This window comes from Chaetura pelagica, unplaced genomic scaffold, assembly GCF_000747805.2.
Source record: "Chaetura pelagica isolate M959 unplaced genomic scaffold, ChaPel_1.0 scaffold833, whole genome shotgun sequence".
NCBI classification, from domain to species: Eukaryota; Metazoa; Chordata; class Aves; order Apodiformes; family Apodidae; genus Chaetura; species Chaetura pelagica.
The window spans coordinates 128,275-151,781 of NW_009952821.1; the positions used below are offsets into that span (position 1 = coordinate 128,275).

General features: G+C 52.1%; 2 protein-coding genes across 2 annotated transcripts in view; one reads left to right on the forward strand and one right to left on the reverse strand.

The window, feature by feature from the left end:
* The first annotated feature begins 184 nt into the window (after positions 1–184).
* Positions 185–2,038, forward strand: FEM1B (fem-1 homolog b (C. elegans)). Its single transcript, XM_009995141.1, has 2 exons — positions 185–258; positions 403–2,038. Exons 1-2 carry the CDS (start codon positions 185–187, stop codon positions 2,036–2,038), a joined length of 1,710 nt encoding a protein of 569 aa, XP_009993443.1.
* A 3,819-nt stretch (positions 2,039–5,857) lies between these two features.
* Positions 5,858–23,507, reverse strand: part of ITGA11 (integrin, alpha 11) — a 50,004-nt gene continuing 32,354 nt past the window's right edge. The window contains exons 15-30 of the mRNA XM_009995137.1: positions 23,293–23,423; positions 22,450–22,616; positions 20,819–20,961; positions 18,719–18,829; positions 18,450–18,535; positions 17,179–17,386; positions 14,920–15,018; positions 13,733–13,809; positions 13,214–13,303; positions 11,376–11,466; positions 11,143–11,256; positions 10,449–10,535; positions 10,067–10,177; positions 9,536–9,631; positions 9,081–9,194; positions 5,858–5,929 (exon numbers count right to left, since the gene is read on the reverse strand). Coding sequence (XP_009993439.1) covers positions 5,858–5,929; positions 9,081–9,194; positions 9,536–9,631; positions 10,067–10,177; positions 10,449–10,535; positions 11,143–11,256; positions 11,376–11,466; positions 13,214–13,303; positions 13,733–13,809; positions 14,920–15,018; positions 17,179–17,386; positions 18,450–18,535; positions 18,719–18,829; positions 20,819–20,961; positions 22,450–22,616; positions 23,293–23,423 — 1,797 coding nt within the window. The remainder of the gene's footprint in view (positions 5,930–9,080; positions 9,195–9,535; positions 9,632–10,066; positions 10,178–10,448; positions 10,536–11,142; positions 11,257–11,375; positions 11,467–13,213; positions 13,304–13,732; positions 13,810–14,919; positions 15,019–17,178; positions 17,387–18,449; positions 18,536–18,718; positions 18,830–20,818; positions 20,962–22,449; positions 22,617–23,292; positions 23,424–23,507) is intronic.

Below are 23,507 nucleotides of genomic sequence, written 5' to 3' on the forward strand. Positions count from 1 at the left end.
TCGTGTCTGACTTTGGGCTTTGGTGTCGGGGTGCAAAATGTTAAATTTTCTGTCTTTCTTTCACGTGTCGGTTTCTGGCACGAGGCATCCCAGGAGCAGGAATTTTTGTAACTCTTGCTTCCTGAGACCTCCGAGGGTTGGAGCTTGCAGGTGGGATCTTCACAGCAGCCCTGGGAAGTGCAAAATGTGTCTAAATCCCTTGGCTGCTGGGAAGTTTCAGCCTCCAGTGCTTCTTTCCTCGGGAGCCCTGTGTGCTCGGTGAGTCTCTCCTTCTTTTACCTGGGCTACCCCAGCGAGGTCCTCCGAGTGCAAAAAACAAAAGGATGGCCATAAAAGCCCTGCGGGTGGGCGTGTGGGTGCCTGTGCTGTGGGAGCTGAACTTGTCGTTTCTGCCTCTCGCAGCTTCGTGATCGACGGCGCCACGGCGCTGTGGTGCGCAGCGGGGGCCGGGCACTTTGAGGTGGTCAAGCTGCTGGTGAGTCACGGCGCCAACGTCAACCACACCACGGTGACCAACTCCACCCCGCTGCGGGCCGCCTGCTTCGATGGCCGCCTGGACATCGTCAAGTACCTGGTGGAGAACAACGCCAACATCAGCATCGCCAACAAGTACGACAACACGTGCCTGATGATCGCGGCCTACAAGGGCCACACGGACGTGGTGAGGTACCTGCTGGAGCAGCATGCTGACCCCAACGCCAAGGCCCACTGCGGGGCCACCGCCCTGCACTTCGCGGCCGAGGCGGGTCACCTGGAGATCGTGAGGGAGCTGGTCAAGTGGAAGGCAGCCATGATGGTCAACGGCCACGGGATGACTCCGCTGAAGGTGGCAGCTGAGAGCTGCAAGGCTGATGTCGTGGAGCTGCTGCTGGCTCATGCCGACTGCGACCGGAGGAGCCGCATCGAGGCTCTGGAACTGCTGGGTGCCTCGTTTGCAAATGACAGGGAGAACTACGATATCATGAAGACCTACCACTATTTATATTTAGCCATGCTGGAGAGGTACCGGGACAGCCAGAATATCATTGAAAAGGAAGTTCTTCCACAAATTGAAGCTTATGGGAACAGGACTGAATGCAGGACTCCTCAGGAATTAGAGTCCATCAGGCAGGACAGAGATGCCCTTCACATGGAAGGCCTCATCGTGCGGGAGAGGATTCTGGGCTCGGACAACATCGATGTGTCTCACCCCATTATTTACCGGGGGGCTGTTTATGCAGATAACATGGAGTTTGAGCAGTGCATCAAGCTGTGGCTCCACGCCCTGCACCTGAGGCAGAAGGGCAACAGGAACACTCATAAGGACCTCCTGAGGTTTGCCCAGGTCTTTTCTCAGATGATCCACTTAAACGAGCCCGTGAAGGCCAAGGACATCGAGAGCGTCCTGAGGTGCAGCGTCTTGGAGATAGAACAAGGCATGTCCCGCATCAAAACCACCCAGGACTCCGACATCCACACCGCCATGGACAACTACGAGTGCAACATTTTCACCTTTCTCTACTTGGTCTGCATCTCTACCAAGACCCAGTGCAGCGAAGAGGATCAGTCGCGAATCAACAAGCAGATTTACAACCTGATCCACCTGGACCCCAGGACCCGGGATGGCTCCAGCCTGCTCCACCACGCCGTCAATTCCAGCACCCCCGTCGACGACTTCCACACCAACGACGTCTGCAGCTTCCCCAACGCCCTGGTGACAAAGCTCCTGCTGGATTGTGGTGCTGATGTGAACGCCGTGGACAACGAAGGAAACAGTCCTCTCCACATCATTGTCCAATACCACAGGCCCATCAGTGACTTCTTGACGTTGCATTCCATCATCATTAGCCTGGTGGAGGCTGGTGCTCACACAGACATGACGAACAAGCAGAAGAAGACCCCTCTTGATAAAAGTACCACAGGGGTGTCTGAAATACTCCTTAAAACTCAAATGAAGCTGAGTCTCAAGTGCCTGGCTGCCCGAGCAGTACGGATCTATAACATCAGCTACCAAAACCAGATCCCTAGAACTCTGGAAGACTTTGTCAAGTTCCACTAGGCTACGTAAAAATCCTTTGTGGTGGTGCTACCTGGGATGACCTTGACTGCAGACAGCAGAGTACAGCTGCTGTTTCTCTCTAGTCTTTTGGTTTTGGGCTCCTCTGGATTTGGAGCTGCAGCCTCAGATCTTGGGGTGGGGGGGGGCGTGGAAAAAGCCACATCATTTTCCTGTAGTCAAACCTGATGTTTGAGATGTTGGTCATTTCTTTTAGTTGAAAGAATCGCTTCATTATCTCTTGGTTTGGTGTTTGTTTGTTTTTATAAGCAAAACGAATCCCACTGTAACTTGTGCAGAATGTTTTGGTACCAATGCACATCTCCACTTTGGATTTGCAGCCTTTAGGAAGCCATTTCCAAAGGCACCTCTGAAAGCCCCTCTCAACCCTCTTAGCTTTGCAAATTCTACAATTTCTTGGAGTGAGGTGGGAAAAAACCAGTTGGAAATTACGTGGTAGTTGGTTAAAAGTGAAGTCTGGACCTGCAGAGCAGCCCGTTGCTCTCTTACCTCACCATCTTTTTCTGCCTTTCAGTTAATGCTGAAGATGTTGGTAACATTTTAATGATGATGATGATTTTTTTTTTAAATTAAATTTTGAACAGCAGTTATCAACAGCTACAGACGTATGGAATGCTCTGTTAGGAAATACAGGTTTAAATTCAGCCATGGTATGTTCATCTAGTAACAGCTGAAGTATCAAGCTCTTCATTTATGCTACTACAGTAAGTAATGAATAACTCTGGAAAAAAGAACTTGCACATTGACCGAAATGAACCAGAGTCATGGTTTCTTTTCATGTAGCTAAGTTGCTCATCTAGAAAATCATGCATGGATACCTAGAAAATGGGTAGGGTATTTGTGTTTGTGTGTGTCCCAACATTTCAAAATGCTTTATCACTGGTTGTTTTCTGTTGTTGTTTCAACGATCAACACGCACCTTTTTTTGACTCAAAGTTTGTCAAACTGCACTCTTGGATCCCAAATGCTGTATCTTCCTAACGGAGTGGTCTGGAGCCAAAGAGAGAGTCTTCCTCTGGAGCAGGACCCTGCTTGAAACTGGCTTCTCCAAGAAGGGTGGAGTCTGTGCCTCCCTGAATTGGACTTGAGGATTATTATTTTTATTTTTATTTTTTTCCTCATGATTTTTACTCCTTTCGTTATGGAAAATCTCTATGAAAACTGATTTTTAAAAAATTAATCCTATCATAAGATCTTTTATGATAAGCAACTGATTGTATAATGACCCTGTTGCTTGAGAAAGTGCTTCTCCTTGGTAGAAGTTGCAGATACTCCGACAGTAAAATGTCACTTGTTTTGACAGGCTACTGAAAACTCTTTTATTTTAAATGCAGCTTTTTAACTGTCAGAGGATGAAAGAATGTTCTAGGGTTTTGTTTGTTGTTGTTTTGTTGTTTTTTTAACAATCTGGGTAGAACTTTAAGGTGAGATTTGGGCACACGTTTCTATTTGTATTACAAATAAATAAACATTGAATGTGGAATTAGCTCTGAAATCTTGATTTCTGTCTAGTGCTGAGAAGATGAGTGTGGCTTAGATTTGCCTGGTGCCATAACTGGATGTTGTGGCTCCTTCAAGGGAAAAGCTTTAGGAATCTTGTGTCTTCTAGGCTGCAAACTTGACTCTCCTAGAAAGTAGCTCCTAAAATGAAAAATGTGTCACTGGTACCTCAGGTGGGCTGGGCTGCTGTGCTTGAAAACCACAGCTTTCAGTCATCACCTTCCATGTCCTCCTCCTGCCTGCTGAGGTGGAGCTCTCTGAAGCCATCAGGACAGCTGCAGTTTTGTACTTTGCTGAGAATTTAGTGGCAGTTTTTAGCCTGGCTGGTGGAAGTGCACAAAACAAATGTTTAAGTCATAGTAGGTAGGTAGGTAGGTAGGTAGGTAGGTAGGTAGGTAGGGTAGGTAGGTAGATGGAAGATAGATAGATAGATAGATAGATAGATAGATAGATAGATAGATAGATAGATGTACACATGGATAAATAGATAAATATACACATAGATGCACACAGACAGATAGATAGAGATATACAGATAGATATGTAGGTAGAGAGAGAGATAGATATACAGATAGATTCATATACAGATTGACAGATAGGTGTACACATAGAGAGAGAAAGATATATAGAGATAAATATATGGACAGATAGATATACACGTAGATAAAGATATACATAGATATAGACACATGCAGAGAGAAAGAGAAAGCGAGAAAGGAAGAGAAAGGAAGAGAAAGGAAGAGAAAGAAAGAAAAAGAAAAAGAGAAAGGAAAGAAGAAAGAAAGGAAAGAAGAAAAAGAAAGAAAGAAAAAGAAAGAAAAGAAAGAAAGAAAGAAAGAAAGAAAGAAAGAAAGAAAGAAAGAAAGAAAGAAAGAAAGAAAGAAAGAAAGAAAGAAAGAAAGAAAGAAAGAGAAAGAACGAAAGAAAGAAAGAAAGAAAGAAAGAAAGAAAGAAAGAAAGAAAGAAAGAAAGAAAGAAAGAAAGAAAGAAAGAAAGAAAGAAAGAAAAGAAAGAAAGAAGAAAGAAAAATATACAGATAGATATACACATAGATAAATATATAGGTAGATAAATAGACACACATGATAAATAGATAGATATAGATAGACACAGAAGTAGAGAGATAAATAGAGAGGTAGATACATAGATATATAAGTAGATAGATAGATAGATAGATAGATAGATAGATAGATAGATAGATAGATATAGATAGATAGATAGACACAGAGAAGTAGAGAGATAAATAGAGAGGTAGATATATAGGCAGATACATAAGTAGATAGATAGATAGATAGATAGATAGATATAGATAAGTGGAGGGGAAAAATTCTGAGCCCCATCCCTCCCCACCCTCGTCCTGCACCGCAGCAGTGAGTGAGCACACACAGGAGGCCACCCCCCTTATTTTTTCATTTTTTTAAAGATTGTATTTTTTAATCCTTAAAAAATACTAGGACAGTATTCAACAAACTTCATTACACATCCAGAGGACATATGCTTTCTTCTCATCCATAAAATTAATATTAGCATAAATAATTCTGTTATGCAAAAAAGGGGAAGATTTTGGTCAAACAGCACCGACCGTCTGGCTTCATGTGACACCAACTATGTACAAAATATGACACACAAGTGGGCCCTTGCTGGACACAAGCTCTTCAAAACTGCTCAAGTTTTAGGAAAAGCTTCAAACTGTAGTTTTTCTTATGTTACTTTTTAAATTTTGGGGGGTTTTTTAATTGATTTTTTTTTTTTTCTCCTCCTCTTAAACAGGCGAATGTTGTTTTCTTTTGTTTTAAACTCAGTCTGTACAGCTGGACACTGGAGATTGGCATTAAGGTGCTTGGACTTGCTCGGGGGTGTAGTCAGTGCATGAAGAAGGCAGCAAATGAAGGTCTCCAGCCCGATGGCTGCGGGTCAGGAACATGGAGGCAGTTTGGGAGCGGGGCCAGCAGGGCCCGGGGGCTGCAGCAGCTCAGCCACCCTCAGGTGTCAAGGCTATTATTTCTTTTGTACAGCGTTTGGCAGCCCCACAGTTTGCCCCGGGTTACAGGGCAGGTTGATTTGGTGCCTCCCTTTCCCCCCCTCTGCTCCCACCTCCTCACAAACCCCCCTCCCCCCCGAGTTGGGGGTCTTTGTCGCTGCACGTAGGGGGGTTTCACTTTTCTTTCAGTCCCGTTGAGGTGATTTCATGCAAAGGGCTGAAGCTTTGGTGCAAACAGGAGCTCAGCATCCCCAAATCCCTCAGCATCCAGGTGGTCCTTGGCTCTGTCCCCGGGGAGGGGTGTGGGGGTCCCGGCAGCATCACTGCAGCCCCTGGGCGCTCCGTTCCCGCTGCTCCGCCCGCCGGCGCATCCCGCGCTTGAAGAACCCGAGCTGTGGGGTGGGAGAGGAAAAGAGGAAAAGCCCATCATCCCTTCAGCTGCTGGCTGGGGAGCAGCTTTCTTTTCATCAGTGCACGAGAGTGTCTCGTAATACAGTGTATGTAACATAAATGGGACACATTCTACAACTGTTCAGATTGGAAAAGCCCCTCGGGATCACCGAGTCCAACCATCATCCCTGCTCTACAAAGTTCTCCCCTAAACCACATCCACCAACACCACATCCAAACGACCCTTAAGCACACCCAGGGATGAGGACTCTACCACCTCCTTGGGCAGCCTGTGCCAGTGTCTGACCACTCTTGCTGTCAAAAAATTGTTCCTAATGTCCAGTCTGACCCTGCCCTGGTGCAGCTTGAAGCCCTTCCCTCTGGTTCTGTCACCAATCACCTGGGAGAAGAGAACAGCACCAACCTCTCTACAATGACCTCTCAGGTAGTTGCAGAGACTGATGAGGTCTCCCCTCAGCCTCCCCTTTCTCAACCTAAACATTCCCAGCTCCTTCAAGCCTTATTTATCGGATTGATTCTCCAGGCCCTTCACCACCTTCGTTGCCTCCTCTGTCCTGGCTCCAGCACTTTGAGATCTCTCTTGAACTGAGGTGCCCAAAACTGAACACAAAACTCCAGGTCTGGCCTCACCAATGCTGAGCACAGGGTGACAATGGCCTCTCCACTCTGCTGGTCACACCACTTCTAAGACAAGCCAGGATGCCATGGGCTTTCTTGGCCACCTGGACACACACTGGCTCATATTCAGCCTCTTGTCAATGAGAACCCCCAGGACCTTGCATTGCTCAAAAAAGATGTTAGTGCCCAGCTGAAATCCAGAGCTACTTCTGTGCTTAAACCCAGCAAGTGGCCTTGTTGAAGCCCAGACCATTGACATCAGCCCAAGGATCTAATCTATCCAAGTCTCTCTGTAGAGCTTCCCCATCCTCACGCAGAGCAACACTCCTGCCCAGCTTGATGGCACCTGCAAACTCACTGATAATGCACTCTGTGTCCTTATCGAGATCATCAGTAAAGATGTTAAACAGAAATGGTCCCAACACATGGATCAATATAATTTATCATTACTGCAGGTGTCTCCATGTTAACATTAATAGAATCATGGAATCATGAAGGTTGGAAGGGACCTTAAAGATCATCCAGTTCCAACCCCCCTGCCATGAGCAGGGAACCACCAGACCAGGCTGCACAAAAACTCATCCAACCTGGCCTGAAAAACCTCCAGGGATGGGGCAACAACAACCTCCCTGGGGAACCCATCCCAGTTTTCACCACCCTTAGAGTGAAGAATTTCTTCCCAATATCTAACCTAAATCGCCCCTCTCAATTTACACCACATAGATACATTATTACATATACCACATAGACTCAATATAAATATATTGCATATCATTAATATTAATGTTCATAGGTTAGTTTTACTGTATTGCATGTCATTCCTATCAGCCTGATATGAACATGAACACTAATCTATGCACTATATTCATGTATGATATTAATACAAACAATATGGAAGAAGAAACAGGTTAGAGGGACTTTTGTGATGCCCAACAGTGCCAAGGGGCTGAGGGAGGTGGGGAGCAGGGGGTCCCTCCAGGCCTGGGGGTCTCCCTCAAGAGCTACTCACCTTCCAGAGCACGAGGACGAGCAGGGCCAGGAGCAGCAGCCCCCCTAAGGTGCTCCCCACGATGATCCAGAAGGGAATCTGCCACTCCTCAGGCTTGGAGATTTCAAAGGTTATCTGTGAGGAAAGAGCAGTTGAAGATGCTGCTGGGTGCAAGAGCTGAGTGGGCAGGGCGTGGGGGGTGTGGGGTGGCACACTGAGCATCCCCCATCCTCTGGGGAGATGCTGGAGAAGGTGCCCACCCCACCCCCCAACCCTCTGGCTCAGCTTTTCCCTGCTCAGCCCCGTGACGCTGGGATTGGAGCCGCCTGCTCACAGCTGCACCGAGCTGCTCGGGGCTCTGCAGAGCTGTGTCACCCCAGGGACTGCCATCCCCAGGGTTTTTTTTCCCCACTGGGATCAGAGCAGAGTGCTGCAGCGTTCCCAAAGCTGCCGGGGTCCCTGTGGGGGGGTCTCACCTGGCGGCTGGGATCCTCCTCGCGGAAGATGAAGGGGCTCCCGAAGCGGCGCTGGAGCAGGGCGGTGGTGCTGAGCTTCAGTGCCCTGAACTTCAGCTGCACAAAGAGACGCTGGGCATGACCATCCCTGGTGGGCAAGGACCTAGCACCCCAGCTGGGTGCCCCCCCGATGGCTTTGCTCCCCACGTTTTTGCTCCCCAGGGCTTTGCATCCCCGTTGGGGGTGACGCGTATCCGCGGGGGGAAGGACGGTGCAGGTCAGGTAGTGAATGTGGCTGAACTGCCCCAAGAAAGGCAGCTTGGGATTAAACCCCTCCCTCCCTCCCAGTGAGGTGATTTGTGGGATGTTGGATGTACACACTGGTGGGGTAGGTAGAATTTGCAAACAAAAGTCTCTTCACACGTGTCTGGGCTTCCTGGAGTGGAAGGGAATTGCAGGAGAGGGAAGAAAACCCCAGGTTTTCATGGTGTGAAGGCTCCCGTGGAGGATTTTTTCCTCAGAAGCCACGTGTCCACTTTTGGGAGGACTTACTGCTTTCAGAGACTTCATCCACAGGTTGCCACGCAAGTGCAAGTTCCTGCCATGAGCAGGGAACCACCAGACCAGGCTGCACAAAAACTCATCCAACCTGGCCTGAAAAACCTCCAGGGATGGGGCAACAACAACCTCCCTGGGGAACCCATCCCAGTTTTCACCACCCTTAGAGTGAAGAATTTCTTCCCAATATCTAACCTAAATCGCCCCTCTCAATTTACACCACATAGATACATTATTACATATACCACATAGACTCAATATAAATATATTGCATATCATTAATATTAATGTTCATAGGTTAGTTTTACTGTATTGCATGTCATTCCTATCAGCCTGATATGAACATGAACACTAATCTATGCACTATATTCATGTATGATATTAATACAAACAATATGGAAGAAGAAACAGGTTAGAGGGACTTTTGTGATGCCCAACAGTGCCAAGGGGCTGAGGGAGGTGGGGAGCAGGGGGTCCCTCCAGGCCTGGGGGTCTCCCTCAAGAGCTACTCACCTTCCAGAGCACGAGGACGAGCAGGGCCAGGAGCAGCAGCCCTCCTAAGGTGCTCCCCACGATGATCCAGAAGGGAATCTGCCACTCCTCAGGCTTGGAGATTTCAAAGGTTATCTGTGAGGAAAGAGCAGTTGAAGATGCTGCTGGGTGCAAGAGCTGAGTGGGCAGGGCGTGGGGGGTGTGGGGTGGCACACTGAGCATCCCCCATCCTCTGGGGAGATGCTGGAGAAGGTGCCCACCCCACCCCCCAACCCTCTGGCTCAGCTTTTCCCTGCTCAGCCCCGTGACGCTGGGATTGGAGCCGCCTGCTCACAGCTGCACCGAGCTGCTCGGGGCTCTGCAGAGCTGTGTCACCCCAGGGACTGCCATCCCCAGGGTTTTTTTTCCCCACTGGGATCAGAGCAGAGTGCTGCAGCGTTCCCAAAGCTGCCGGGGTCCCTGTGGGGGGGTCTCACCTGGCGGCTGGGATCCTCCTCGCGGAAGATGAAGGGGCTCCCGAAGCGGCGCTGGAGCAGGGCGGTGGTGCTGAGCTTCAGTGCCCTGAACTTCAGCTGCACAAAGAGACGCTGGGCATGACCATCCCTGGTGGGCAAGGACCTAGCACCCCAGCTGGGTGCCCCCCCGATGGCTTTGCTCCCCACGTTTTTGCTCCCCAGGGCTTTGCATCCCCGTTGGGGGTGACGCGTATCCGCGGGGGGAAGGACGGTGCAGGTCAGGTAGTGAATGTGGCTGAACTGCCCCAAAAAAGGCAGCTTGGGATTAAACCCCTCCCTCCCTCCCAGTGAGGTGATTTGTGGGATGTTGGATGTACACACTGGTGGGGTAGGTAGAATTTGCAAACAAAAGTCTCTTCACACGTGTCTGGGCTTCCTGGAGTGGAAGGGAATTGCAGGAGAGGGAAGAAAACCCCAGGTTTTCATGGTGTGAAGGCTCCCGTGGAGGATTTTTTCCTCAGAAGCCACGTGTCCACTTTTGGGAGGACTTACTGCTTTCAGAGACTTCATCCACAGGTTGCCACGCAAGTGCAAGTTCATCTCCTCGTTGGAGGCTAATTTCACATCACAGTCGATGGAAATGATGTCGGAGTTGCTGTGGTTCTGCAAGGGGAGAAGTTTGATAGAGCCTTAAGATAGTTTGGGTTGCAAGGGACCCTAAAGACCATCTAACTAACCCTTCCAACCCAAATCATTCTATGATTTGTTTGTGGTGTGGGAGCACTGATGCTGAGAAGCCTCTCTGCTGGGAGGGAAGCAAGATCCAAACCTATCCTTCCCCAAGGCCAGGGGGCATCCCCATCCTGGGCTTTCTCCCTGGTTTGGGGTGGCAGAGCTCAGCCCTGGGGCAGGATCAGGCCCCCAGGCTGCATACCAGGTGGGGGGTGTGGGTCAGGTCCTCCTCGGTCGGTGTCCTCCTGTAGTCTGTGGTGTTTCCCCAGATGTTGCAGGTCGTGTTCTCCTGTGGGAGAACCACAGAACCTCAGACTGGTTTGGGTGGGAAAGAACCTTCAAGCCCATCCAGTCCCACCCCCTGCATAGGCAGGGACACCTCCCACCAGCCCAGGTTGCTCTAAGTTCCATCCAACCTGCCCTTCAACACTGCCAGGGATGGGGCACCCACAGCCCGGGCCAAACCCAACCCTGAACACACTAACTCTTGTGCTGGGCTCTCTCCATCATGACCATCGTGAGTTCCACGTGGCTGGAGGAGCAGCAGGAGGCTCAGGATCCCCCAGGGTGTGATCCCAGCCCTCTACCCACTTTTACAGTCCCTGCAGTTCACAGCAGATGCTTTCAAGACCTCCAAGAATTAATTGCCTACCAGTGGGAGGTCTAGGTAGGAAAAATACCTGGAAAAAGCCCTTTGGCTACTCTCATTTTCCATGTTTCCAGCCAAGTGGATGCAAAAGGGAGAAGCCTGAGCATGAGCCAAGAGCTTCTGTGCAGGTGTGAGCACAGAGGGGTTTGCAAAAGGATGGAGTGGCCCTCTGTGAGGTGTCCCTGGTGCAGAGGGACCCACACGTCCTTAAAAAAAAATAGTGCAGGGTGACACTCCCCCTCCCTACCTGATCCACCAGGAATTCCGTCAGGAGCAGGAGGCGGTTGCCCGCCCGGGTGGCCACAGGGATGGTGAGCCTGATGGTCACCCCCTCCACGGGGAAGAAGCCCAGGTTCTGCAGCTGCAAGGGCAGAGGACAGGGATGTTCCTGGCATCTCACAGGATGGGGACAAGCAGGGTGACTGTAGCACATCCCACCTCTTACGGGGTCCATCATCCCATGGGAAGCCCCCTCCTTACCTTGAAGGTGCCATGGAAGGGGGGGCCGATGCTGTCGTATCTCTCCAGGGAGCTGTTGGACCTGATCTCATAGTAGTCCAGGCTCGATGCCCTGTCATGACAAAGGAGGACAAGTCATGAAGCACCAGGTGGCCTCAGCCCCTCTACCAGCAGGTTGCCCAAAGAGAAGACTTTTGGACTGTCTGGCTCCATTTTGGATGGAAACCACGTCCTGGCTCCACATCCTGCAAGGACAGATGAGGAATTTTCATGCTCCTCTGCTTCTGCATATTTTCCCTTTCTTTGTAGGGTTTTTTTTTCTTCTTTATAATGTAGCAGAGACCTCCAAGGCCCTGGTTGGCAGGTTGAATGTCACATATAAATCTTGGGAGGTAAATCCCATCTCTCTTTTTGCAGCTGGAAAGGAGGGGAAGGAGCCAGGAGCATCTGGGAACCTGGTTGGGATCACCTGCAATGGGACCCCCACTCCTTGCTGGGCCACGTAGCCCAAAACCTCCAAAACCCTTTGAAATTATTTCCTCACCTTATCCCCTCTAGGTGCCCAATTTTGAATTTTTTGTGCTGTTGTTTTTCCTCCCAGTTTTCCCTTTTCCCCCATAAGGGTGATTCTGACACATGCTAAATTGAGCATCTCCCCCTCCACTCCCCATAAATTATAAGTATTACAGTGGTTTTATTTTCAGTCCCTCACTGCCCCTAGTGTTAAAAAAATGTAAATGGCTGGAGGTCTTAAAAATCTGCCCTGAGCAGGGCCAGGGAATGTGCTTCTGGAGTCCAGGTTTGTTTCTTATCATCAGGTTAATAAATTCCCACCTGTGGCTCAGCTCCTGCACCTGCCTCAGCTCCTGCCCACGCCCAAATCACAGAATCACCAAGGCTGGAAAAGACCTTTCAGATCATAAAGTCCAGCCTGTGACCAACACCCCCACATCTCCAGACCATGGCACTCAGTGCCACCTCCAGCCTTCCCTGGAGCACCTCCAGGGATGGTGCCTCCATCACTTCCCTGGGCAGCCCATCCAATGTCTGATCACCCTCTCCATGAGGAAGTGCTTCCCGATATCCCACCTAAACCTCCTCTGGAGCAGCTTCAGGCCAGGCCCTCTTGTCTTGTTGCAGGTTGCCTGGAAAAAGAGCTCAGTCCCCACCTGAGTACAAACCCCTTCAGGGAGCTGTAGAGAGTGAGAAGGTCCCCCCTGAGTCTCCTCAAGGCTAAACACCCCCAGCTCCCTCAGCCCATCCCTATAAGACTTTCCCTCCAGTCCCTTCACCAGCCTCATTGTCTCCTCTGGACCTGCCCCAGCACCTCAAGGTCCTTCTTGCAGTGAGGGGCCCCGAACTGGGCACAGGACTCAAGGTGAGGCCTCCCCAGTGCTGAACACATGGGGAGAATCTCATCCCTACTCCTGCTGGCCACACTATTCCTTCCCCACATCCAGCATGGGATTCCTCAGCCGAGCTCCTGGGGGGAGGATATTTTAGTGGGATGGCTGCAGGCCCAGACACATGCTATGAACATTATTACCTTCCATAAAGACTTTTCCCCCTTAACATAAAAGATATTAAATTGGCCTCACACCTATTGAACATTCTCAGAGCACCTCATTGCTCCTGGCTCTTAATTTTTAGAAGGACCCACTGAGCAGGATGCTCCTGAGTTTTGTTGTTGTTGTTGTTGTTCCTTCAGCCCCTTTTCTAAACAAATTCCCCAAAATAAAGCCCAGGGGGCTCTGTCTGAACTCGGCTCCCATGGGGCTGGCACTGGTTTTGCCAAGGGACAACCTGCAAGTGTCACCCCCCCAAAACAAAAAAGCTGTGTCCCCTTTTGAAACACTCACCTGGTGAAGAGCAGGTCGGCTTCATACTTCAGGTGGAAATTGAGGTGGGCAACATTGTCCTCCTTGGTGCTCTCCTTCTCCTCACTGTCACTGAAACAGCAGTGGGGTGAGATGGGAGCCTCTGATGGTTTTGGGGGTGGAGGTTGAAGACAGCAGGTGGGGAGAGGCTGAACTGCTTTTTGGCCAAAGCGTAGTCAGAATTATTTTTATTCTGCCTTTTATGAGCCCAAGGCCACGAACGTGGATAGTTTGGAGAGAGTTTCCCAGCCAGCTGTGCAGCAGCCCTGGCACAGCAAACCCTTGGCTGCTCTGATCATTGATAAAAAATTGAAATAATCAACACAAACTGCCTGGTGTGTGCACACAGGGCTGGAAGTGACCCATGAAAACCAGGTTTCCTGTGGTTATTCCCCCCGATTCCCCAGCAGCCCCTTGTGGCTGTGGAAGAAGGAACCCAAGGTGAGCAGGGAACGTCCCCTTGACCTCGTGGACACGTGCAAGGGAGAAGCAGCCACTGACCTGCTGGCACTCAGGTAGATCTCCATGTTTTGAAGGAAAATCGACTTGCTGAATTCAAAATCCAGGCGAAAAGCTACCTGTGGAGGTTGGGAACAGATGGAAAACTGTATGAAGGGAGAAAAACCCCAACCCTGATCCCACCGGAGGAGCTGCCGGGCTTTCGGCAGAGCCTCTGCTTTCCAGGGAGAGAAGAGGCCACGTGGGGGATTTGCAGGATTTGCTCCCTTTTTTTTGTTTTATTTTGGGACTGGGGGAACAAGCAGCCCCATTTTTGGAAGGAAACCCCCCTGGGGGACCTGCAGGCAGAGGCTTCTCCCTCCCATCTGGGCTGGAGGGGAAGGAGCCGGAGAGTGGCCAAGGCCAATAAAACGTGATAAATGTCACATCTGTGGCAATGACCTCAAACTGTCTGGGACTGCACAGCTGAGGAGAATATTAAAGCTCCTGCTGCTCCCGGGCCAGATTTCCATTTCCAGCTTGTCTTTGTCTTGGCAGGACCTGGACTACCTGATGCCATGCAGATGCATTCTCAGCCCCCGTAGGTCATGGGGAGCCGGGGCTGCGGCCACAGGCATCTGAGAGGGCTTTTTTTGGGAGCTCCAGATCCTCCAGCTCATCTGTCATTATCAAGCTTCTGACAAGGAAAGGCTTCAGACGGATACAGGGGCTTGGAAAGATTTTATCTGCAGCTCCTGCTTGTCTTGGCCCCTTTTCCCAGGGGGGTGCAGGTGGGATTTCAGGAGGTGACTGCAGGAAGTGACCCTGGAGAGCGAGGTCCTGCTCTGCCCATGGTATCTTCTCACTTTTCCCTCCCCAGCTTAGCACTGTGTGGGTTTTATGGCATATAAAAACGGTGCCCCTTGGACCTGGGCTTACCCCCAGTGCCAGGGACCTCCATGAGCTGTAGTTTAGAGGATGCCACTCAAGGGGGCTTGGGTAGGCTCAGAGGAGGGTCCTGAGGGACCCTGGGTGTTCTGAGCAAGGAAAATATCTCAGCCAGAAAAAGGTGCCTCATCCTGTGAGGAAGGAGCTTGGGGAAGTTACCATTGGTGGTTTGAAGTCAACGCTAAATGGTGCCAAAGGACTGGAGTAAAACTCTTTGCCTCAGAGGAGCTGGGCTTGATTTTGGGGCTCTCTGATCATCAAGGCAGCATCTGAACCATCCCAGCAGGAGGGAAGGGTTTTACCTTGGCCTTGGCTCGGAAGAAGGGGTAGCTGACGTTGCAGACCTTCTTGTTGGGGTTCTTGTCTTCAGTCATGCAGTCAATGTTGATGTCCGTGTCATCCTAGAATGGCACATGGAGCATCCATGACACTGGGCAGGAGCCCCATGACCTGGCTCTTTACGAAAGCAGCAAACACACCCATCAGGCTCAAAACAGGCTTTACTTTTTGGAAAAAAACAACCAATCCAACTAAACCAACCAACCAACCTGACTTGCTTGCTGCAGGCTGGGAGTCCTGCCCATGCAGCTGAATTTCTAGGGCCATTCCTGGAGAAGGGCATTTCCAGCAGGCAACATGCAGCTTTCTCATTTAAATTCTCTTTAGAAATTCAACTACAGCATGAACAAATTAACCCAATTATTCCTGGCACTGGGAAGAATATTTTTCTGTGATGAGGAATCACAGGGAAGCATCAAGAGACAACACAACCTGTTATTCTTCATCATGGTCACCAGCTAAGAAATAATATTGAATTTCCTCATCTCAACAATTATGCTCCTGCTGCTTGAACACCTTCCAGCTCACCAGCCAGGCTGGGGGAGCTCTTGCCCATTGCAAAGCCCAAGCACAGGCTGGAGTGGGATGGGACACCAACCCTGCTCTGCCTCCTCTCCCTGCCCTGCAACCCTACAAGAGGTTGCAACCTGGTTGTGTGCAGGTGTCCATCCCTACAACAAGACAGTGAGTTGTTCCACATTTTGGCCCTTCTTAGACCTGCCAAAGGTCTAAGAAGCTCAAGTTCAAGCTAGTGGCCCCAGACCTAACCAGGACCTGAGACATCCCAGCTCTGGCTGCAGGGAAAATGCCTTGACAGCCACCAGCAACAGCCTGGAGCTTTCTCCCACTTGTCAGTCGAGCCGATGGACTTTCTGGGGCCACAGCTACTTTTTACTTGGGTTTTTGTACAGCCCAACCCAAACATCCATCCCCTCCAGTGGAGATTTGCTTATTAACAAGGAACAGCAGCCAGGAACCCGTTGGCAGTGACTCTGCTCCAACCAGCTACAAGTATTTCCTGCAACCACCCCTGCACGGCGCGTTCTGCCTCCAACCATCGCGGGGTTTTTGTCTCCCCCTCACTTAACTTGGAGTAATCACCCAGAAAATGCATTTTTCCTATTTTGTGGGCAGTGTTCCCCACAATTTTCCCTTGGCACAGCATGTAGGAAAACAAACGCTGGACACGGGATCTGCGGGCGGGTATGAAGTCATTGGAGGGAGGATGAAGGGGGGGGGATCAGCAGAAGGGGGAAATATCAGGGAGGGGATGGGGCACAACGGGCTCATCCAGGGGACAGCAGGAGAGATGTGACATCTCCCAGCTCGCCACTGAGCTGTGGCCATGCTCCCGTTATCAGCCCATACTTCCAGAAGTGATAGCTCAGCTGCAAAAATTCATCCCTGACAGGAACTTGGCCACGTGCAGCAAGTATTTTAAAACTATTGGAGTAGAAAAATAAAGAGGGAAATTAGTTCATCCGCTTTTGACCTTCTTTCAGGCTCTTAAAATTCAAACTTCTTTGTATTTCCAAAATAAGGAGCTGAAAGGGCTTTGAGTGCCTAGGAAATAAGCCCATAAACATGTCTGATTTATGGGGGATGGAGATGTTTTGGGGCTCTGGTTTAGGACACAGCTTTCTCATCCGGCTGGGATTAGCAGTGCCTCTGGAAAGCCTTGAATCACAGAACCATGGAATGGCAGATTGGTCTGGGTGAGAAGGGACCTTAAAGCCCATCCAGTCCCACCCCTGCATGGGCAGGGACCCCTCCCACCAGCCCAGGCTGCTCCAAGCCCCCTCCAACCTGCCCTTCAACACTGCCAGGGATGGGGCAGCCACAGCTTCCCTGGGCAACCTGGGCCAGGCTCTCCCCACCCTCACAGCCAAGAATTTCTCCCTCAGATTTCATCTCAGTCTCCCCTCTTGCAGCTGGAAACCCTTCCCCTCATCCCATCCCTCCCTGCCCTTGTCCCAAGCCCCTCCCCAGCTTTCCTGGAGCCCCTTCAGGCACTGGAAGGTGCTCTAAGGTCTCCCTGGAGCCTTCTCTTCTCCAGGCTGAACACCCCAGCTCTCCCAGCCTGTCCCCAGATCAGAGCTGCTCCAGCCCTGGGATCACCTCCATGGACTGCTCTGGACTCTCTCCACCAGCTCCAGGTCCTTCTGGTGTTGGGGACCCCAGAACCGGACAGATGTCCCCAGACCTCCCCTGGCCTTCCTCACCTTGGTGACCAAGCTGGCGAACTGGAGGTTTCTGGAGAAGGAGATGTTGAGCACCGCGCTGTAGGCGTTTTCCCCGCGGTTCTCCAGCGCCGCCTCCACCGCCGCCCTCCTCCTGCCGCTCTCAATGATGAAGACGGGGGTGTCGAAGGCGCGGCTGAAGGCCGAGCAGCGCGGCGGGGCCCCGCGCAGCGCCCGCCGGCAGAACTCCCTGCAGCGGGACGGCAGCCCTGACACCTCCACACAGCCCCACCAGTGCCCCACCAGTGCCCCACCAGTGACCGGGTGTCCCTTTGGAGCAGCTGGGATGGATGGGGAGAGAGGAAAGTGGATCCCGTAGCGCTTAGCGCAGGGTGGAGCTGGTGCTCCAGTGCAGCCAGGGCTGGATCCTGCTTTAGTTCCCTCCTGGTGGGGTTTCCAGCACAGCTTCTGCCAGGGCTGTGTGTTTTGGATGGTCTGGGTTATTTTGTTTGTTTGTTTTCATGGATTTGATGCAAAAGAAAAAAGGCAAATGTAGGGCAGCATCACCTCCAGACCAGGTTCCAAGCCAAGGTGCTGCTTTGGAGGGAAAGCTCTGTTTCAGCAGGTCACCTCACTGCCTGATCCTGCAGGGCATGACCACTGATACCACCAGGAAAGCTCCAGGAGGAACCCAGCCAGAGGTCTGGCACCCTTGAAGACCATGGTGTCTGCCCATGGTTATTTGTAGGACTAAGCCTTACAGGAGACAAGGAGCAAGAGATGCTGAGTTATGGGACACAAGCAACACCCAGGCAGCAGGGCTGGCCCTAGGCTTGGCCCACAGCTCACTGCTGCTGATGGGAGGTGATGGTTCAGGGTCCTGAGCTCCTGGATGTCCTTTACAAGCGCTTTGAGCCACCAGACACAGGGTATAATTATTTCTGCTGTGTGAGTCAAGCCCGTAATTGCCAAGTGGGCAATGCCAGCCTTGCATTTACCCCCCCCCCCGCTATTTCCTGATCTGTCTCCCTGGGGCTCGTGTCCACAGCATCAAACATTAGTTGCTTTGTGGATTCCCTGAAACACCACGGATTCATTCCAGGCGAGGAGCAGGCAGAGGCTTGGGGACCTGCTGCCAGCAGAGGTGCCCAGAAGAGCCCTGTGGTGTTGTGGGATAAACCTCATGGTGGTGGTGTGGGATGAAGGCCCAGCTGTGATCCCAGCAGCGATGGGGCACAGGATGGGGCTGGACTTTGGAAACCCCCCCTGGTTTGTGATACTGGTCGGGAAGATGCTCTGAGCAACCTACTCACGTGGCACTGGGCACATCACTTCTTGCCTCCAGGACCAGATCAGGGATGCAGTGCTCATCCTCATTGCACCCGTTCCAGAAAGGGACCTAAGGGAGGACAACAGCTTGGTGATACTTCCCACCTCAGGTTGTACTCCAAGGAGAGGGGACACAGGCAGTGACCCCCGGCTGCAGGGATCACAGCCACGAGATAAAGCAGCCAGCGTCACGTTCAGAGAGGAACCTGCTGAGCAGATGTTTGAGGACAGGGAGGTGGGTGCTGGTACCCACCGAGACCCGGAGCGAGGTGGGCCAGCCCGCGTCCAGCTGGGGGCCGCGCTCAGGCTGCTCCAGCGCGTAGTCGATGGAGAACGTCACCGGCTTCACGTAGTCGGCCGTGTCCTGTGGCGGCAGAAACACCGCGGCTGAGAAGGACAGAAGGACACGGCTCCTGCCCGTGGAGGAGGAGCTGTGTCTGAGGGCAAGGCCAGCAACAGGCCAGGGGGGATTATTTATGAAAGCAAAGCTTTGCAACCCACTGGACGTGGTGTGTAATACTAGAATCACAGGCAGGTTTGGGTTGGAAGGGACCTTTAAAGGGCATCTAGTCCAACCCCCTGCAGTGAGCAGGGACATCTTCAACCAGATCAGGTTGCTCCAAGCCCCATCCAACCTGGCCTTAGATGGTTCCAGAGATGGGATATCTACCACCTCTCTAGGCAACCTGGGCCAGTGTCCCACCACCCTCACAGCACAGAATTTCTCCCTCAGATTTCATCTCAGTCTCCCCTCTTGCAGCTGGAAACCCTTCCCCCGTTGTCCCATCCCTCCCAAAGTCCCAAGCCCCTCCCCAGCTTTCCTGGAGACCCTTCAGGCACTGGTAGCTTCTCTAAGGTCTCCCTGGATGTTGCAGGTTGTTTAATAAACAACGGATGTGTGAGCAATCTTATTTTTACTGAAGAACACCTGGGCCTCAGTGACCAAGGACTTTCTCATGAGAACCAGTTGATAAAAGTGAAGCAACGAAGTAAACACCTGGATGTGCCGAAGAAGGAGTTGGGATGGAGAGTTCTGACTCAGCATGTGCATACCTGAGCCTAGGAGCTCAGATTGTTCAGGTTGTGGCAGGCTCTAGTACAACTGACCAATCATAAGTGTAGTTCTGGACATGTACAACTTGGGATAAGGGTATATAAGTGCCTGTCATTTCTAATAAAGTTGGAGTTTGCTCTATCAATCATATTGATTGTCCTGCATTCTTCCCTCGCTGGATACCTCCGCACCGACACCTGGAGCCTTCTCTTCTCCAGGCTGAACACCCCAGCTCTCCCAGCCTGGCTCCAGAACAGAGCTGCTCCAGCCCTTGGATCATCTCTGTGGCATTTTCTGGACTTACACCACCAGCTCCAGGTCCTTCTTGTGTTGGGGACTCCAGAACTGGACCTAGTCCTGCAGGGGGGGGGTCTCACCAGAGTGGAGACCTGTCTCTCCAGCTAACCCTCACCTAAGGACAGTGACAATCCAAACTCAGTGGTGCTGCTCTACACCCACCCACACCTGCCTGTCTGCTGGTGTAGGAAACGTTTTACCTGGCTCCAAAAGATGGAGACTCTAGGGGAAAGTTTGTCCCTGAACCAGGTTCCCAGGTGGAACAGAACCATCCTTCAACCCTGACCTGGGGTTCATGCATGGGTAATGCATCTGCCTCTCTCCTGGACCCCCTGTAAGACCTTCCCATGCATTGCCCCAGCTGCACGGGAGGCGTTTGGATGCTCTGGAGTGAGGTGCTTCTTGAGCACAAGCTCCACCTCAAGCTCCAGACTTGCATTCCCCAGAAGTTCATGGTCATTCAGGCCAGGGCTTGGGGCTGGGCCAGTCTGGCAGCGTGACCCTCCCTGGCCTCCACAACATTCTCATCATTCCCTGGGAATGTTTGATTTTGGCCAGATTTGTGCATCAGCTGTTCCCTGCGAGCGATGCAGAGGGTTTCACCAGCTCCTGCACCTGGGGAGGGGGACTCTGATGGCCAGAGGGGTGAAGAAGGTGAGAGCCCCAGGGACTGGCATGGAGGCATTTGGCTCCCGATGGGAAAAAAAATTGAATTTTTCACCGGTTTTGGAGCAGGAGGACCAGCCTGACCCGGGTGTCAGGAGTGCACGACCTTCCTGAGAAAGTGCAAGCTGGGGTTGCAATGAAGTCAGTGCTCAGGGACCCAGCAGCTGCCTCTGCTCCATCCCTGACCGCATCAAACCCAGCGTGAAGAAACCCAGGCTGAGGCACGAGGCTCCTTTCCGACCCCACGGTGCCCTCGGGGCTCCTTCCACCGCATCCCGGCTCTCTCAGGGGCTGGCAGAGGAGAACCCCCCAAAACTTGTCCTCCTTCCCACTCACCAGGACGTGGAAGGGGAGGGTGTGACAGTGCTCCTGCCCGGCTGGCAGCACCAGACCTTTCTGCAGCTGCCGCTCTCCGCTCTGGTCCAGGTAGGCGCGCGGGGTGTAGCGACGCTCGTCCGCGGTGACGTTGAACCGCAGCGCTGCAAGGACAGCCCGGGTCAGGCCTGCTCCCGGGGACACTGACCACACCACGGGCTCCCGGGGACACTGCCCAGCCCCTGCCTCGCTGGGGACAGCCTGCCAGGGAGCTGCATGCTCAGGGAAAACGGGCTGGGGGGAAACGGGGTGATGGTCGCATCAGTTTCGAACTGGTATTTCTTTGGGGCAAAGCGGCTGCTCTGCAGGGGCTGCAGCTCTGCAGTCCTGAAGAGCTCTAAAAATGGTGGCTACATGAGAAACCTGTGCAGGGTATCTAACCATCCACCTCTTACATATTCACATCGTGCCCTGCACCAGTTCTGGAGACGCTGTACCCTGCAGCACTGTCCTCTCCTAGACGCTTTCCTGGAGACCATTTGCTGCAGAAAACAAACCAAAGCTCCCCAGACCACAGCTGAGCAGAGAGGGATTTCCACCCCAGTGAGATGAAAAACGTTCAGGAAAACATAGAGCAACCATCAGCCCATCCACGGGAGGGCTCTTCTGGGTAGAAATAAGTGGGAAAGTAAATAAACAAAGGAAACCTCCCTCAGCTGCTGGTCCTGCGAGCTCTGTTGCTAGAGCAGGGAGGAGGAAAGTGCTGGGTGTGATGGTACAGACCTAAAGTCTTGCTGGAGGGGAAGGGAGTTTTCCTTTTGGCTTTATCCAGGACCTGGTTTTCCTCTGACAGAGTTTGCTGCCGGGCTGCAGGACCTGAAGCCGTGGGTGCTTCCCCCCCTGCTGCAGCTGAGGGTCACAGCGAGACACGGGGGGGGAAGCAGGGCTGGCCAAGGGCTGTGCTGAGACTCCCTGGGACAGGAGGGAAGTGGCACATCTGGCCGGCAGATGTGTCACACTGCTGCAGCAGGGAGGATGGATGAGCTCTGCAGGACACAGGCCGGCCACGTCCTCTCCTGTCCCACTGGCCAGCGAGGTGGTGGTGACACCTCTGTCACACGTACCACGGCAGGACAAGCTGCAGGACAGCTCCTTCCAGGGAGAATCAGAACTCCAAACTGGTTTGGGTGGGAAGGACCCTTAAAGCCCATCCAGTCCCACCCCCTGCCATGGGCAGGGACACCTCCCACCAGCCCAGGTTGCTCCAAGCCCCATCCAACCTGCCCTTCAACACTGCCAGGGATGGGGCAGCCACAGCTTTCCTGGGCAACCTGGGCCAGGCTCTCCCCACCCTCACAGCCAAGAATTTCTCCCTCATATCTAACCTAAATCTACTCTCTAAATCTAATCTAAACATCTAAACATGGCTATGGGTTGGTTCCTTGGGGGGTCTCTTGGCATGGCTTGATGGCAGAGCCACCATCCCTGCTATGACATCCAAGACAGGGACAAATTTGCTGGTAAAAAGGGATGGGGTGGCAACGTTTGCACCTCCAGACGTGCCAAGTTCCTGGGTGGCTTCCCTCGGGTTTGCAGACCCAAACAGGGCAGGAGTTGGGGCTTTTTGTCACGGGAGGAGCTGGGCTGCTTACCCACGCTGGCTGTCTGGAAGTGAGCTGAGAGGAAGACAGCGGTGAAGCAGACGAAGGCCGTCATGCAGGTGGCCTCCTTCCCGTTCCGCTTGCAGTCCTTGGTGAAGATGTTGATCTTGGAGGGCTCGAAGCGGATGGTGGTGTTGATCCGGACCACGCTGCGGGACCTGTGGGGCAAGCAAAGGTGGGGAGATGTGTTGGGGCTCAGGATGTCCCAGATCTAGGCCTAGAAAAATCTCCCACATCTCCCAGTTCACCCTTTTCACGTCTTTTCACCCGTTTTTCTCAACATCAGGGATGTGCTGAGGAAGACCAAAGGCCACCACAGCATGCTGACCTGCTCTCAGGTCATCTCTGTAGTGTCTGAAGAACAGGTATTTGCAGGTATTTGCCTCCTGCTTAAGCCAGGGAAGGAACTCAGCACTGAGAGCAGGATTTGGCTCTCTGCATAGACAACAGCACTTTCCAAAGCAGACCCCAGGGTGGCCCATCTCTGCTGGGCACATCTCCCCTCCTTCCCAACAGCTCCAAGGGACTTTACAGACATTAATCAATAATTGTGAGTATTAAATTGTCCTTATGAAATAAGACCAGAGGGAGCCTGGGCAAAACACCACAAATCAACCAGTTGGTTTGAAACTCCTGGGGAAACTCATGATGACATTCCATGTAAAACCAACTCTGGAGTTCCTCTGGGGCCCAGCTGTGCTGAAATTTCATGGTCCCCATGGCCAGGGGGTCATTATTGTGGAAAGATGGACCAGATTGTTGGGAGATGAGTTTTACCCCTCCCCAAAATGTCAGCATATGCACCGAGCTTCAGGCAGAGGAGACAGAGCTCACCACAACAGCACAGCATTCCCCAGAGAGCCCACGGCCAAGTCCACCAGCCCATCTTCATTCAGGTCCAGCTGCCCATGGATACTGCACCCAAAATACATCAGGCCTGGGGCGAGGTCAGCAGCTGCTATCCTCTGAAAAGCAATGGGGAGAACCCAGGCTGACTTCCAGCTGGAGCATCCCTGCCTGCACAGGAGGCTTTGCCACCCCGACCTCCA